This window comes from Ixodes scapularis, unplaced genomic scaffold (genome assembly GCF_016920785.2).
Source record: "Ixodes scapularis isolate PalLabHiFi unplaced genomic scaffold, ASM1692078v2 PGA_scaffold7__128_contigs__length_106722199, whole genome shotgun sequence".
NCBI classification, from domain to species: domain Eukaryota; kingdom Metazoa; phylum Arthropoda; class Arachnida; order Ixodida; family Ixodidae; genus Ixodes; species Ixodes scapularis.
Window position 1 is genome coordinate 32,444,082 of NW_024609882.1, and position 13,047 is coordinate 32,457,128.

Genomic DNA, 13,047 nt, shown 5'->3' on the forward strand with positions numbered 1-13,047 from the left:
GTTCCCGCGTCACGTGGTATGTAGCGGGTATCCAGGTGTTTATCATTAATTTTTGATGAAGTTTTGCTGTGGCATTCCCAAAGATAGCCCACCCCATGTTTTACCATTCATCTCTTCATTTTGGGTGGGCGTTCTCACGGAGTTTTACAGTAAGCAGAATGAAGCTCGCAACGTTACCTTTATTGGCAATAGACAGTCGATTGAATTCCGGCGTGCTTATCAGCAGTTGGATTCGCTTCAGTCCCAATTTCAAGCAATTAAAAAAGAACAAACAAGAACACAAGCCTACGCTTGAGCAGCTGCAGCATCAGATTAGCATCTTCTGAGTCCTGTTTCGTAGGCGGCACCTTGCAATGTTCCCCAGGAAAAGCGAAATGAAAGAAAATGACCAGAAATTCACATAAAGGGTGTGAACTGCATCTGGAGGTGCCTTAAAAGCCCGTTTAGTGGAGACTGGGGACTCCAACGGCGTGACGCGAGTCGAAGTCATGCTGTCTCCACTTGAAAGGGCAACTTTGGTCAAATTTTGATGTTGAAAAAACAATGCAGTCCAACGTCGTATCATCTGAAAAGCCTACATGCAAAAATATTGACCCAATTCCGCATAAAAGCTCATTAAACTGGCTAATGAAGTTGGAGCAGCTTTATGGTCGCCAAAATCCTCCCAATCTAGCGGGCGACGTACGGAGCAGTCCAGTCAATACCACTGGGTGGGCACAGCCAACACTGCACAGAATGTCAACAACAGGAAGAATTGTTTTGTTTGTCTCACTTTTTGGAGTGCAGAGCGCTAGGCTGAGGGAGAAAAAAGGAAGGGTGGGGCACCATTTGCCGCTTTTGTTGATGGCATAGCCCATGTCTCCGTACCATGTGATGTGGAGTAGTTGACGAGCAGGACCAATGTTGCCTGTCTCAAGCAACGTTTCGGTTCTGCTTTGTCATTTTCGTTTATATGATGTTTGCAAGACAGCTATTTCTCTTTTCGGAAAACAAATGACTTAGAACCGTTTATTAGTAGTTCAGACATGATAATCGCCCGTAATTCCAGAATTTTCGGAATTGACCGGAGTTGCGCTTTAACGCAGCCATTGATGTTTGTGGACCCCTTTACCCCATTAAAGGCAAGGGGAGAAGGTGGGATTACTTGTGTGATTATAAAAGCAGGGCCAACGAACACATCTAATTGGTAGCATGAAGTGGGCTCGCTAATGTAGAACTCAAAAGAAATATAAAAAGAAACTTTCAGCCTTTCCAGTCTGGTGAAGAAGGAAGAGCAGCGGAGCTGTAGCTTCTGTTCTCGGCAGTGGCTTTCCAGGCTAGTGATCTGCTCTTCTTTCGCAAGGGAATCTGAAGCGCTCGACACAGTGGAACTTCAGCTGATAGCGGCTTCGTGGCAATTGCAGAACCATTTGCACTGCTGCACACATCGCTGCTTATCTGCTCCCGCTCTTCTTCCTTTGAAGAAATGTTGCCGCCACCTATGAGTGACGGCAGCAACCAGTTGTCTTTAGGGTGACCACCTTTCTACTAGCGAAATGCGGGACACGCGGGAACGGGGAGGGGGGGGGGGGGATTTACAAACACGCAGACCACGAACTGAGGCTCTGTTAACACATTTAATATCCTGTGCTGTTTATACATCTGCAAATTGCATTGCAGCAATTAAGCTAAAATCATTTTCACTCCCAGGGATATATTTGTATGTTATCAAATGTGTCGAAGTTGAAAGCATAAAAATCAACTCATGCATCAAATGCATTGAGCATTGATGCATTGAGCAGAACTCAATGCATCAAATGAAATTAAGAAACGGTAAACCTTTTTCGGGTTATTGTTTCCTGTCAATGCTTACTTTTATCAACATGTTCGTACGCACATTGTTAACATTATTTTCTTTTTCGAAGGTTGTGAGGCTTTTTGCCTGGTGTAACTGTATTAACTAAAAAAAAAGAAAAAAAAATTCTACAGCAACTTGTTTGCATTGACACTACGACACGAACATAATAATAATAATTTATATTTAAACTTTTGGCGAGCAATTTTCTCTTACACTATTTTGCCACCAAGGGGAAAGGCACAACGGCGCATGCGCGTCAGATCTCCTGCAAGAAAAACGGTCGCTTCCCGCAGTGCTTGGATAGAAAATGGCGTACCATTGCGACTCCCAGTGACCTCCGCGCTTCCCCGGCCGTGCCCCGTTGTTCGGCAGCACCTTGAGTTGCATTGTGAATTTTACGACAGTGTGAAATGCGGGACATTTTGAAGATTTGTGAATTTCTCGCGGGACGCGGGACACGAGCCCTCAATGCGGGACAGTCCCGCGAGTCGCGGGACGGGTGGTCAGCTTAGTTGTCTGGTTGCCGAGGCTGGAAAGTTTGCTGCGATCTATGAGTTACGGCGGCACGGAGACAACCGGCAAACACAACACTCTGGACAGCTATCGCCATCTATGAGTGACGGCGACAACCAGAGTGTTGTGTAGACCACGGGTGTTGCCATTTGTTTGGTACCGGACATGATCCTGGGGAAACTAGCCCTTAACTGCTTTGGTGTAAAAGGAGACTGATGTTTTTTTGTTTCTTTGTGTGTGTGGTAGAAAAAGAAGGAAGCCTTACTGCTTGGCTTGATTGAGGAGCAATGTTCTGTGGGCCCCCATTTGAGAACCACTGTCCGGAAGTGAGGTCTGTTTTAAATAGTACAAGGACATGGTTGTGCGCTTCATTGAAAGCACATTGTGAGAGACTGCATAAGCACACTGTGTAAAATGGACTACTACTTGCATTGATGGAGTCTGTGTGTGCCCTAGGAAAATAGTATAGTTGTGCTGCAATTAGGGGTCTATTAATTTTTTTATTTTTTTAAGGACAAGCACGGGTCGATGGAGGACACTGTCAGCCGGCTGGAGCAACAACTCGAGGAGAAGGCTGGGGAGCTGATGAGGGTGCGTCTGTTTCTCCTACCGTAGAGTTACAAGGTTAATGATTGAGCACTGCGGTTAACTTATCCGAAAGGTCTAGGGAGAAACCTGTTCTAAGTACAGCTGCTTGAGGCTATTCAATCACACGCGCTTGGGAACTCGGCATTGCCTCGACCGGTGTTTACGTTCCCCTAAGAACTCTGTTGTACTTGCATGCCGCATGTCAAGAATAATGTGATAAAGAATGCCAAACTGTTTGTATCTCTGGTGTCCATATCTTTTCTACTAATTGTCGAAAAAAAAAAAATTATGGGCATTTATTCTATTAATAAAACCCTAAAGGCCCTAAAGTGGGGCATTTTAAAAGAGGTGGGTGACTAAAAGTTGCAATAGATGAACAAAGTGACACATACATTAAAAAAAGAAAAGAAAAGGGGGGTGGGTGGATTATGTTATTAATTTGGTGATACTACCTATACCTATTTATGCTACTAATGTTACTACCGGTATCGCTACACCTAATGGCGTACGGATTTAAGCATGATTTTTCAAGGGAAATACTGAAATCTAGAAACTCCACTTAAGGTGTAGTGAAGTAATTTTTGAGATTGTTTTTTTATGGTGAAACTTAATCTATGCACCTCAACTGTCCTAAAAAACGCAAAATTACGATTCTGTGTGACCTTGAAAAACGCGGCGAAACTTTGCAACAAGCCCCTTTTCGGAAATTTATCTCAGGGAAGGGGCACTTCGCAACGTTTCGTCACGTTTCTAAAAGGAAAAAAATGCTACACACAGTCGTAATTTTAGATTGTGTAAAACGCTTGGGTTACGGAGATAGAGCTATCGCTGTAAGAAAGGTGAACTTTGGTGTAAGGCCTGTTCACTCATACACAGAGCTAGCTCAGTGCTGTTAGTGGGCACTGGAAATGGCATTGACCTCGCTGAGGCAGCACTGACTTCATGTTCATTAGTGACAGCCGTGACACAGCGCTGCATCAGTGCTAAGTTACGGCAAATCGGGGCTTCATCCAAGCTATTCCTAGTGTTGATTCAGCACTGTAACATATTTTTGAACCGGCCTTTAATCTGACAGCAAGCTTGTTTACTGTCCGCGACTTTGCGCGTCTGCCTACAGGCGCGGCAGCGCGAGAAGATGAACGACGACCACAACCAGAAGCTGTCTGCCACGGTGGACAAGCTGCTTGCAGAAAGCAACGACCGGCTGCAGCTACACCTCAAGGAGCGCATGCACGCCCTGGACGAGAAGAACATGCTCTCCCAAGAACTGGAGCGCACTCGCAAGGTGCTCGAAGACACGCAGGGAGAGAAGGTGCGTCTCCGCCGGTTCCTACCTCTTGGATCGCTCGGAGAGGGTCTGTCTTTTTGATTACCGGCCAGTTGCACCGCCGCAACCACTCTGAAGGAGTCACGCCAGTAAGTATGGTGGTCGGTCGATGGGATTCTCGAAAACGGGGGCGTTTGGTTGGCAGTCGTCGAAGTCGAAGCACAGCCGCGCTAAACGTGACGGCAACACGAGCACATCTCCGGAACGGAGTTTTCCAGTTGAGGGCGTGGCTCTCGTGGGATTCATTGTTGGAATGAATTCTTGATCGATCACTGTGCCTCTGCTGTAGATTCGCTGTTCCGGTGGTGTGATCCACGGATTTTGGTGTGCCATTAAGAAGGTGAAATCGAGCAATACAACCTAGAAGAGTAGGCTCGCGTCGCCACAGGCGCGTCTTGCAGCGTCCTGCAACGAGCGAGACGCTACCAGATGGCGACGCTGAGATGCACGGTTCTGCCGCTTTGCAGCGTACCCTCGTTGAGTTTCAGCGTTTTTGGTTTTTGGTCCTTGGCAGAGAAGCTTGTAGATTGACCTTCAAAGAGGATCCTAGAGTCATTCGTAGAAACGGGCTGTATTCGCAGTGATCCTATGAGAACTCCTTTTCGCGGCTTTCTCATTCTTCTTTCTTTTTCCGTTTGCTTTTCTCTAGGAGAAGATCTTTGAAGAGCTCTCCAAAGTTAGGCAGGAGATGGACATGATTCGCCACGACGTCCAGAGCTACAGGACAGAAACACTCGCCAGGTGAGGGGCCGTCGGTGTGCGGAGATGAGACTTTGCGTTTTGCGGCATTTGGTGGGCACATGCCGAAGTAAGGCTTCTACCAATATGACATGCTGAAGAAACTTGGGCTTTTAGGAAATCTGTTTAAACCTGAACAGTAGAAGGAAAAAAAAATTGGAAGGTAATTTTAACAAAAAAAGTGTCTTCGGTGTTGGAAAAAACTCGAGAAAGATGCCAAATTCTTCAAAATTACAAGTTATGTTCTTTGTGTATTGCCTTACTTTTCGTTTTGTATTGCACAAAATTGTAGATTATGGCTGTCGTCAGTCGGTTACGAATTCTACAAGTACTAAGGGTAACCCCCTAAATGTGAATTTAAATTCACTTACAGTTTGAACAACTTACTACTACAGTGGAATCTTGTTAATTTGAACTTGAGGGGACCACAACTTAGTTTGAATAATGCAAATCTTGAATAACCGGGAGTTTCCTTCCTAGAAACATATAGGGCGGGACCTGTGTGTTAGTTCGAATCATTTGTGAGTTTGAATTAAGAGAGTTTGAATTAGGGAGGTTCTACTGTAATTGGAATTGTAACTACAGTTGGGATTGTAATTATGGTTCTGATTACTTTCATTTGGGACACTTCCATCAAAATTTGAGAAATGTTTCCTACAACAAGCCACAAGAATGCAGAGAACTTTACTAAAATGACTTGCTCGGCCAGTTGAGTGAACATTGCAAAACTCTATATATCACTAAGGACTAAGACTGTTGGAAAAAACAGACGGGGCATGAAGTCTCTCTAATCCACTTGTTCAGGTCCCTCGGGCCCTTTTTGTACGCTTACCTTACGCTTTGTACGCTTACGCTGAATGTACGCTTACCTCATTGCGCTACACAAGCTTTGGGGCCACAATCAATGCTAGGGTTTTTTAACACTAGAGATGAAAATTATAAACACAGATTCCTTCCCCACGCGCCTGCAAAAACAGCCGCAATTTTCAGTAGTCCGAGCTTCATCTGCCAGTGAGAGAAGAGCAGTCCAATAAAATGAGGAGGGAAAAATACTTCTCGTATCAATTTTAGCAATCACCGACACCGCTGCATGTCATTCCGTGGTAGTCACAGAATGTTGTTGAATGCACACGTGCCTTAGGCGCAGGCACACGAGAAACAAAGCGCCGGGTTACCGTCATCGTCGGTTACGTTGTGAGGACATGATAGAATCCGAGCTTTCAGCCAGCCCTGCGGTTCGTATCGCACGAGAACGCAAACGCGGGAACTCCGAATGCAGGTAGGTCTTCAAATATCAGGGTACAAAACCTTTACTCCGTCCGTAAAGGTGCGAAACTTTTACGAACGCGGTCGCGGGGACACACGGGCATTGTGTGTCTGCTAACCTTGTTCCGTCGCTTGTGGGTCCATCGACTCTGTCCACAGGGTGACGTCGGCGCGCTCCCTCGCCCACCACTCTCCGCTGTCGCCCCAGAGGGGCCAGGTGGTGCTCTCACCACCGGGGTCCCACTCGATGGCGATCCCGTCGAGCTCCTCCGAGACGGCATCCGTCGTGGCCTCGGTGTCGGTGGACGCTTTCCGGAGCCTCCCCGTGAGCGGCGGGGGCCTCGACCTGGGCTCGGGGGGCCCCCCAACGCCGGTGTCGCAACACCGGGTCCTCCCCAGAGTCAGGCGGAGGTCCCTCGAAGAAGACCCTGCCAAGGTGAGTCCCATCATTTTCCCGCTCTCTGTCACGTGATTGCGATTGGGGGACGGCAGAGCGGCTCTATGCGGCAGCTACGACCGCCAGTTTCCATCGAAAGTCGCTGTCAAGCCTCTTTTATTTTTTTTTACAGAGTTCAATGACCTGTGCCTATATCCGCGTCACCATATCACGTTGCAAACGTAAGTAATGCAGTTGGCCGAAGAGAATAAAAGGACACTTAAAATAGCTGAAATAAGTATTAAAGTAGGACAAACGAAACAGTGTGACTGAAGTAGCTGACATAAGAATGTGGTTGAGCAAATAGGATAATTGGACTCTTAAAATAGCTGATGTAGGTAGCACAGTCAAATGAATAGAACAGTCAGACCCTTAAAATAGCTGTCAAGGGCCACTATTTATGTGGTTCCCACAATGGCTTTCAAGACCAAGATGGGGATGTTCACTGCTCCTTTTGTTGTCGTGCGTCAAGTGCTTTTGCCTCATGTTATTACTCTGGCTGGCTCTAGTGTACTTTTTTTAGACCTTGTGGGGTTCAGAATGCCAGCTGAGGTTTCTTAACAGGGTCCCTTAGTATAATGTTGTGACGGAGTGTATTACCGACTCATTCGGTGCTGTGCGTGCGGGCACGTGTGTGTGTCCCACCGTGGCGTTCGCTCCAGATTACAAAGAATCCTTGCCTCGCGGCCAGGGGAAGAAAAGAGGAAAAAGAAGAGGGTCAAGAAAAAAGGGTGGTTAGCCATCGCAAGCCTTCGGACGGAGAAAGTCGTAGCAGTTGTCTGTGTCGCGTACTCAAGCCGAGTTTAGGTAAAGTTATGTGCTGGAACTAGTGCTGGGTACTGTCTCTCAACGTCGGGCCCCGACGACGGTGTGTGTGCAGCTCCTAGCCAGAGTCTTCACAATTGGTGGCAGCGGTAGCCACTCTGTCATTTTTCCAAGGTTCCTTTTTCTTTTTTTATATAGAATGGTTATTTGAGGGTGCGTACAGAAACTATTAGTCTACTAGCCCCATGGAGTGAGTGAAAGGATTTGTTTAAAATACAGTCAAAACTCAATTTAACTAACCCCTATCTAAGATCGGGGTTTGTTAAATCAAGTTTGTAAGATCAGTGATCTTACAAATTTCCTGATCTAACGAACAGATTGTGTTTCTCCCAAAGTTTCCTTTAGGGCTTAATGCTTATATGAACTCGAAATAACGAAGTACCTAAATTGACCCTCAAACCCGCTTTGACAAAGTATTCCCGAAAAAGTTATATGCAAAAGAAGGTTATTCTACATTTATTTCTCCCAGAATGGATTGAAGCTTGCCGTTCACATGCCAGCGGTAGAATCAAGGTACCGGAGGTACCCTACAAAACGAAACTGTACGGAACACGAACTCTCCGCATGGCTTTGAATCGACTGCCTAGACTAGGTGCCGCTAGCGGCGGCGGTTTCTTTTTGTCGCATGCGACAGATGGCACTGATAGTCTCCGTTTCTCCGCTTTTTTTTCTTTGTTAAGATTTTCGTTCTCTTTTGTTGCTTGTCTCTTCCCGTGACTGGTTCTTTCTGTGTACGATATCTGTTCCACTACATTCTGCGTTGTTGAGAAATGGAGCCCCCCAAGGTGAAAAGTGCCGGCCCTTGAAGAGAGGGTGGATATCATTCGTGCCGTCATGAGCGGACAGAAGGAATGTGAAGTTGCAACAGAGCATGGCATACCAGCCAGCACTTTTTCGACAATCTTGAAATCGAAGAATGCCAGGGTGAGCCCTTCGTGGTGTGACCCCTTCGCAGACTTTTTCGTGCATTGTTAAAAATTTCAGTGCGTTGAACACGTAAAATTGATACCATGGTTCTCACGATGCCACTGCATCAAGACTTTCCTGACCGAAATGTCAGAAAAATTACTTTCTCGATTTTATGAAGGTCTCGATTTAGCAAAGTAATTCGCGACTCCCCTCGACTTCTTTAGATAGAGTTTTGACTATACCCTCAGGGCCAGGAGGCATTAGAGAAAAGAGTGGTTACAACTGCAATATTTTAAAAAGGGCAAACTGGAGATATTAGATATACAATGGTTAGAAAGGCTCCTAATTATACAATGTTAGCTAATGCATTCTCGAAATGTTGATGATTTATGATGGTTGCTGTTGGTGCAGCAATGCAATTCCACTCTTCAGATGTGCTTGAAAAAAATGACTGAAGGAAAGCATTACAGTTCTGGAGAATGGAATTTTGACCTTATGAGATTAATCTGATCAAGATAAAATGTATTAAGCAGGAAAAATAAGTGTCGCAAAAGTATGGGCGATTACTCAGCTTGTGAAAAAGACACGAGAATTTTTGGAGCGAGATGTTTGGGATGGTAGGTACTTATGCTGGCTGTTCTAGTGTAATTAGAAAATATAAAAAAAATGGAGGTATCTATTTTGAACCATTTCTTGTGACTAAATAAAGCTTTCTTGGCAATGATCCCAAACTGATGCGGCATATTCAATTTCAAGGCAGATAAGTGTTTTATAGAGTGTTAGTTTGAGAGAAGATGCGTGTGAAAAGTTATGTTGCAAATATCCTAACATTCTGTTAGCTTTGTTAGTTACATATGCAATGTGAATGTTTTAATTGAGATTAGTAGAAATATAAGCACCGAGATACCTATAAGGAAGTATGGCATCTAAGGGCTGGTTGTTAAGAATTAAACATTGTTCATGTTTAGTTCTTGAGGCATAGGATTACAGTTCTACAGTTTATTCGAACTTGAATACTACTGTCGTGCTTAGTTTTAGCATTTAATTTTTCTTAATGAATACTCAGAGTACCAATTTTAACACCTGTGTAAATCTGAAACTAATGGATTTTTCGATCCCATTATCAATCCATTTGACAGATGCTGGTGGATCACGAGTGGGACAAGGTTGGCGGCGCTTCCTCGTCGTCCGTGAGCGGGATCGGCTTAGACGGCACGGGTGGCAGCGACACGGAATGCAGCCAGGAAGACAATGAGAGTCTGCTGGAAGCCATGGACATGCTCTCGCCAGCTGGCCACCATTCAGATGCCCAGGCACTGGCCCTCATGCTTCAGGAACAGCTAGATGCTATCAACAATGAGATCCGGTCAGTGCCAACTGCCACTCTTATTTATTATATTGTTACGTTTTTAAATTTACAAAAGGACGTCCATAACCAAATTAGACCAGGTTGGAAGTGTGTCACGCGCCGTGTGCACGCGTTTCGTCTTTGTCCTCCGTGGGTTCTAGCACGCGCCTCGGCAGCACCGCTACAATATTTATATAGGTACCGTATTTGCACGAATGTAGGTCGACCCTTTTTTCAATTTTTGAAAATCTGAAGTGGGGGGTCGACTTATAATCGAACCAAAGCATTCCACCGTCAGCAGAAACGAAACAATCGCGATATCACGGACACCTCAGCTTGTTACGAGTTCAGCCGGCTAGCATTACACTGTTTTGTACGCTCATTTTACAAATTAATTATTTTTTATTTGTGCAGACGAGTATTATTGGTAGCGATTCGCAAATTAACGCGAATGCACGGCGGTGAAGAGAGCACGGAGCGCCCGACTCCCGGGGGGTGACGGCACTTCTCGTAAGGGCCACTCCGGAGGCCGCTGGAACAGCCTCACGGCTCGCTCACCCCGCGGTGCCGCGGCTTCTCTTCGCAGTTTTTCGCACGATTCACAGTCGCACATCGTTTGATTGAGTACGAGATCATGCTGGTGCGCTAACTATGTTCATTTGTATTGAAACACATGATCCGGGCAGTTTAGGTTTTCGGTGCTCGTTTATGGCCATTCTTCACTCAGAAGCAACCTACAACTGCGCTGTTGGACGCAAGTTCGACCCGTTGCGTCGGAGTGGGTGATGCTCCAGTGGAGTCTGCGGTGGCGCGGAATCTTAAAGTGTGACGGCAAACGAAGAAGCTTCCGCAGGCCAAAGTCTGGATAGGTGGGGATCGTGGGGATGCCTTTCGGAGTTGGAGGTCAGGCTTGCAATGGTACGCCGCAAACGTGTGCAATCGGTCCCTACCCGTGACGTCCGACGCGATCGCCAAGCAAGCGCGGAAGATGTGGTTGATCCTGTCATTTGCGAAGTGCGAGATTTCATTGGACGACGCCGACGCCGTGCTTCGAGAACGTAGCAGTGATGACGACGGGACTGACATCACCAGTGCAGACGAGTCATAGTCTAGTCGCGGATGGAGTGAGAACGACAGTGAGCAGTTTCAGTTGTCCCGCTTCCAGCGTGAACTTCCTGGTTCCTATAACGCCTGGCCATCTCATGCACCTCGCACGTGCATGCGCAGCCAAAGCACGCCAGAAGGCATCGATTGCGTGTTGGAGGCTCGGCTTTCGAAACGGATACTTTGCCGTTCTCATGTGTTTGCAATAAAATGTGCAACTAAAAAAAAAAAAAAAAAAAAGATTTTTTTTTTGTTTTTTTTTTGCTGATGTGCAATGTGGGGGGGGGGGGGGGGTTGACTTACAATCGGGTCGACCTACAATCGTGTAAATACGGTATGTAACAACTTTTAACATAATGACCCTGAAGTAAAGACTACCATTTTCTAAACCAAAGGTCTCCGAACCCCGGCCCGCGAACCAGATGCGGGCCGCGGATGGATGTGGTTTTTCCATTGATGCCCGGCCCTAGGTCTGCTGCTAAAAATGCAAAAATAAGCGCGCGTAAAAAATAAAGCATTGCGACTCGCTCTAGAAGTGCAAACAAAGGTCGGGTTGAATGAAAAAGAACTGCACCAAAGTGTGAGATCTCTCGCCGTAACATTGTACATTGTCATCCCAAGCATTACTATTCATAGTTTTCTGCTGCATGTCTGTGTAAATTCGACACAATTCCTTAGCATTCTCGTGAATGTCGAGCTTAACGTGTCATACCTTGCGTATTGTCGTCAGCAGATCCAACATTCTTCTGCCGTGAGTGAATATGCCAGAGTTCTTATGTGCTTCGATTTATGCCTGGCGAGTTCTCTGAGTTGCTATTCTTTTGTAATGTCGTAATTAGGAACATATTGTATGTAAAAGCAAAGTATATGTATTCATCCACCTTGCTTTTTTTTAATTTTTGCTTTAGAATAATCTTTTGTGTTTAAATCCTATATAGACTTTTTATTTAGTATTTTCTCATTTATATTGTCTTAAACATCTTCCAGCCCGCGTGTCTTCCACAAGTCCCCATCCGGCCCCTTAACCAAAAGGTTTAAACACCCCTGTTTTAAAGCAAAAAAAAAAGAAATTGTGTTTATGTGCAGATTAGTTTTGTCGCAGTGCACCTCTGTTGCATGGCAAAGCCAGCATTCCGCCTGCCAGTTTTGCTATGGTTGGTTGTGTTCGGAATGCTGGCTTTCCAGCGACGCTTATTCTGTGATGCGGTGAAGCAACTATTTTGACTCACTTTGCTGCATGACACAGATGACAAAAGCGGGCTCTCTGGCAATGCAGTCGTGTAGTGCAGTGAATCAACCACATAAGTTTGCTTTGCTGCACGACACAGATGACAAAAGTGGGCTTTTTGGCAACGCAGTTGTGTAGTGCGGTGAATCAACCACATTAGTTTGCTTTGCTGCATGACACAGATGGCACAAGGGGTTTTTTGACGACAAACTTGTGTAATGCGGTGAAAAAACTACAAGGGTTTGCTTCGTGCAAGTCATCTGTATCATCTTCCATGTCCCTCTTTTATCATCATAATTTATACACCAACACGCTCAACCATCCACACACTGAAGTTGCTTCACGCACATTACAAGAGTGTGTCATCAGAAAGCTCATTTGCTTTGGCTGTGTCATGCTTCAAAGCAAACCATTTTGCTTGCTTTACCACATTACATCTGCGCCCCGTCAGAGACCCCCCTTGGGCCATCTGTGTCATGCTTCAAGGCAAACCATTTTGGTTGCTTTACCACATTACATCTGTGCCCTGTCAGAGACCCCCCTTGGGCCATCTGTGTCATGCAGAAAAGCAAACCAATATGGTTATTAGACCGTATTAGAAGAGTACATTGTCAGGGAGCCCACTTGCACCATCTGTGTCACGCAAATGAAAGTGGACTTTTTGACAGCACACGTGTGTAATGCGGTAAAGCAGCTAGATTGGTTTGTTTGCTGCGTGACACAAATGGCCAAGTGGGCATTCCAATAATGCACTCGTGCGATGCAGTAAAGAAACCATGTAGTTTGCTCTGCCAGATGACACAGATAACGCAAGCGGGCTCTCTAACAATGCATTTGTGAATGCAGTGAAGCAACTGTGTGGGTTTGCTTCACTGCATGATGCAGGCGAGGCAAGTGGGCTCTCTAACAACACACTTGCATAATGCGG

General features: G+C 45.8%; 1 protein-coding gene across 2 annotated transcripts in view; it reads left to right on the plus strand.

Annotated features, from left to right (window-relative positions):
- Positions 1 to 13,047, plus strand: part of LOC8025944 (liprin-alpha-4) — a 60,834-nt gene that overhangs the window by 14,659 nt on the left and 33,128 nt on the right. For both annotated transcript variants that reach the window (XM_040503954.2, XM_029975662.4), the window contains exons 9-13: positions 2,864 to 2,941; positions 4,056 to 4,250; positions 4,915 to 5,006; positions 6,429 to 6,705; positions 9,579 to 9,805. In XM_040503954.2, the coding sequence (XP_040359888.2) occupies positions 2,864 to 2,941; positions 4,056 to 4,250; positions 4,915 to 5,006; positions 6,429 to 6,705; positions 9,579 to 9,805 (869 nt within the window). The remainder of the gene's footprint in view (positions 1 to 2,863; positions 2,942 to 4,055; positions 4,251 to 4,914; positions 5,007 to 6,428; positions 6,706 to 9,578; positions 9,806 to 13,047) is intronic.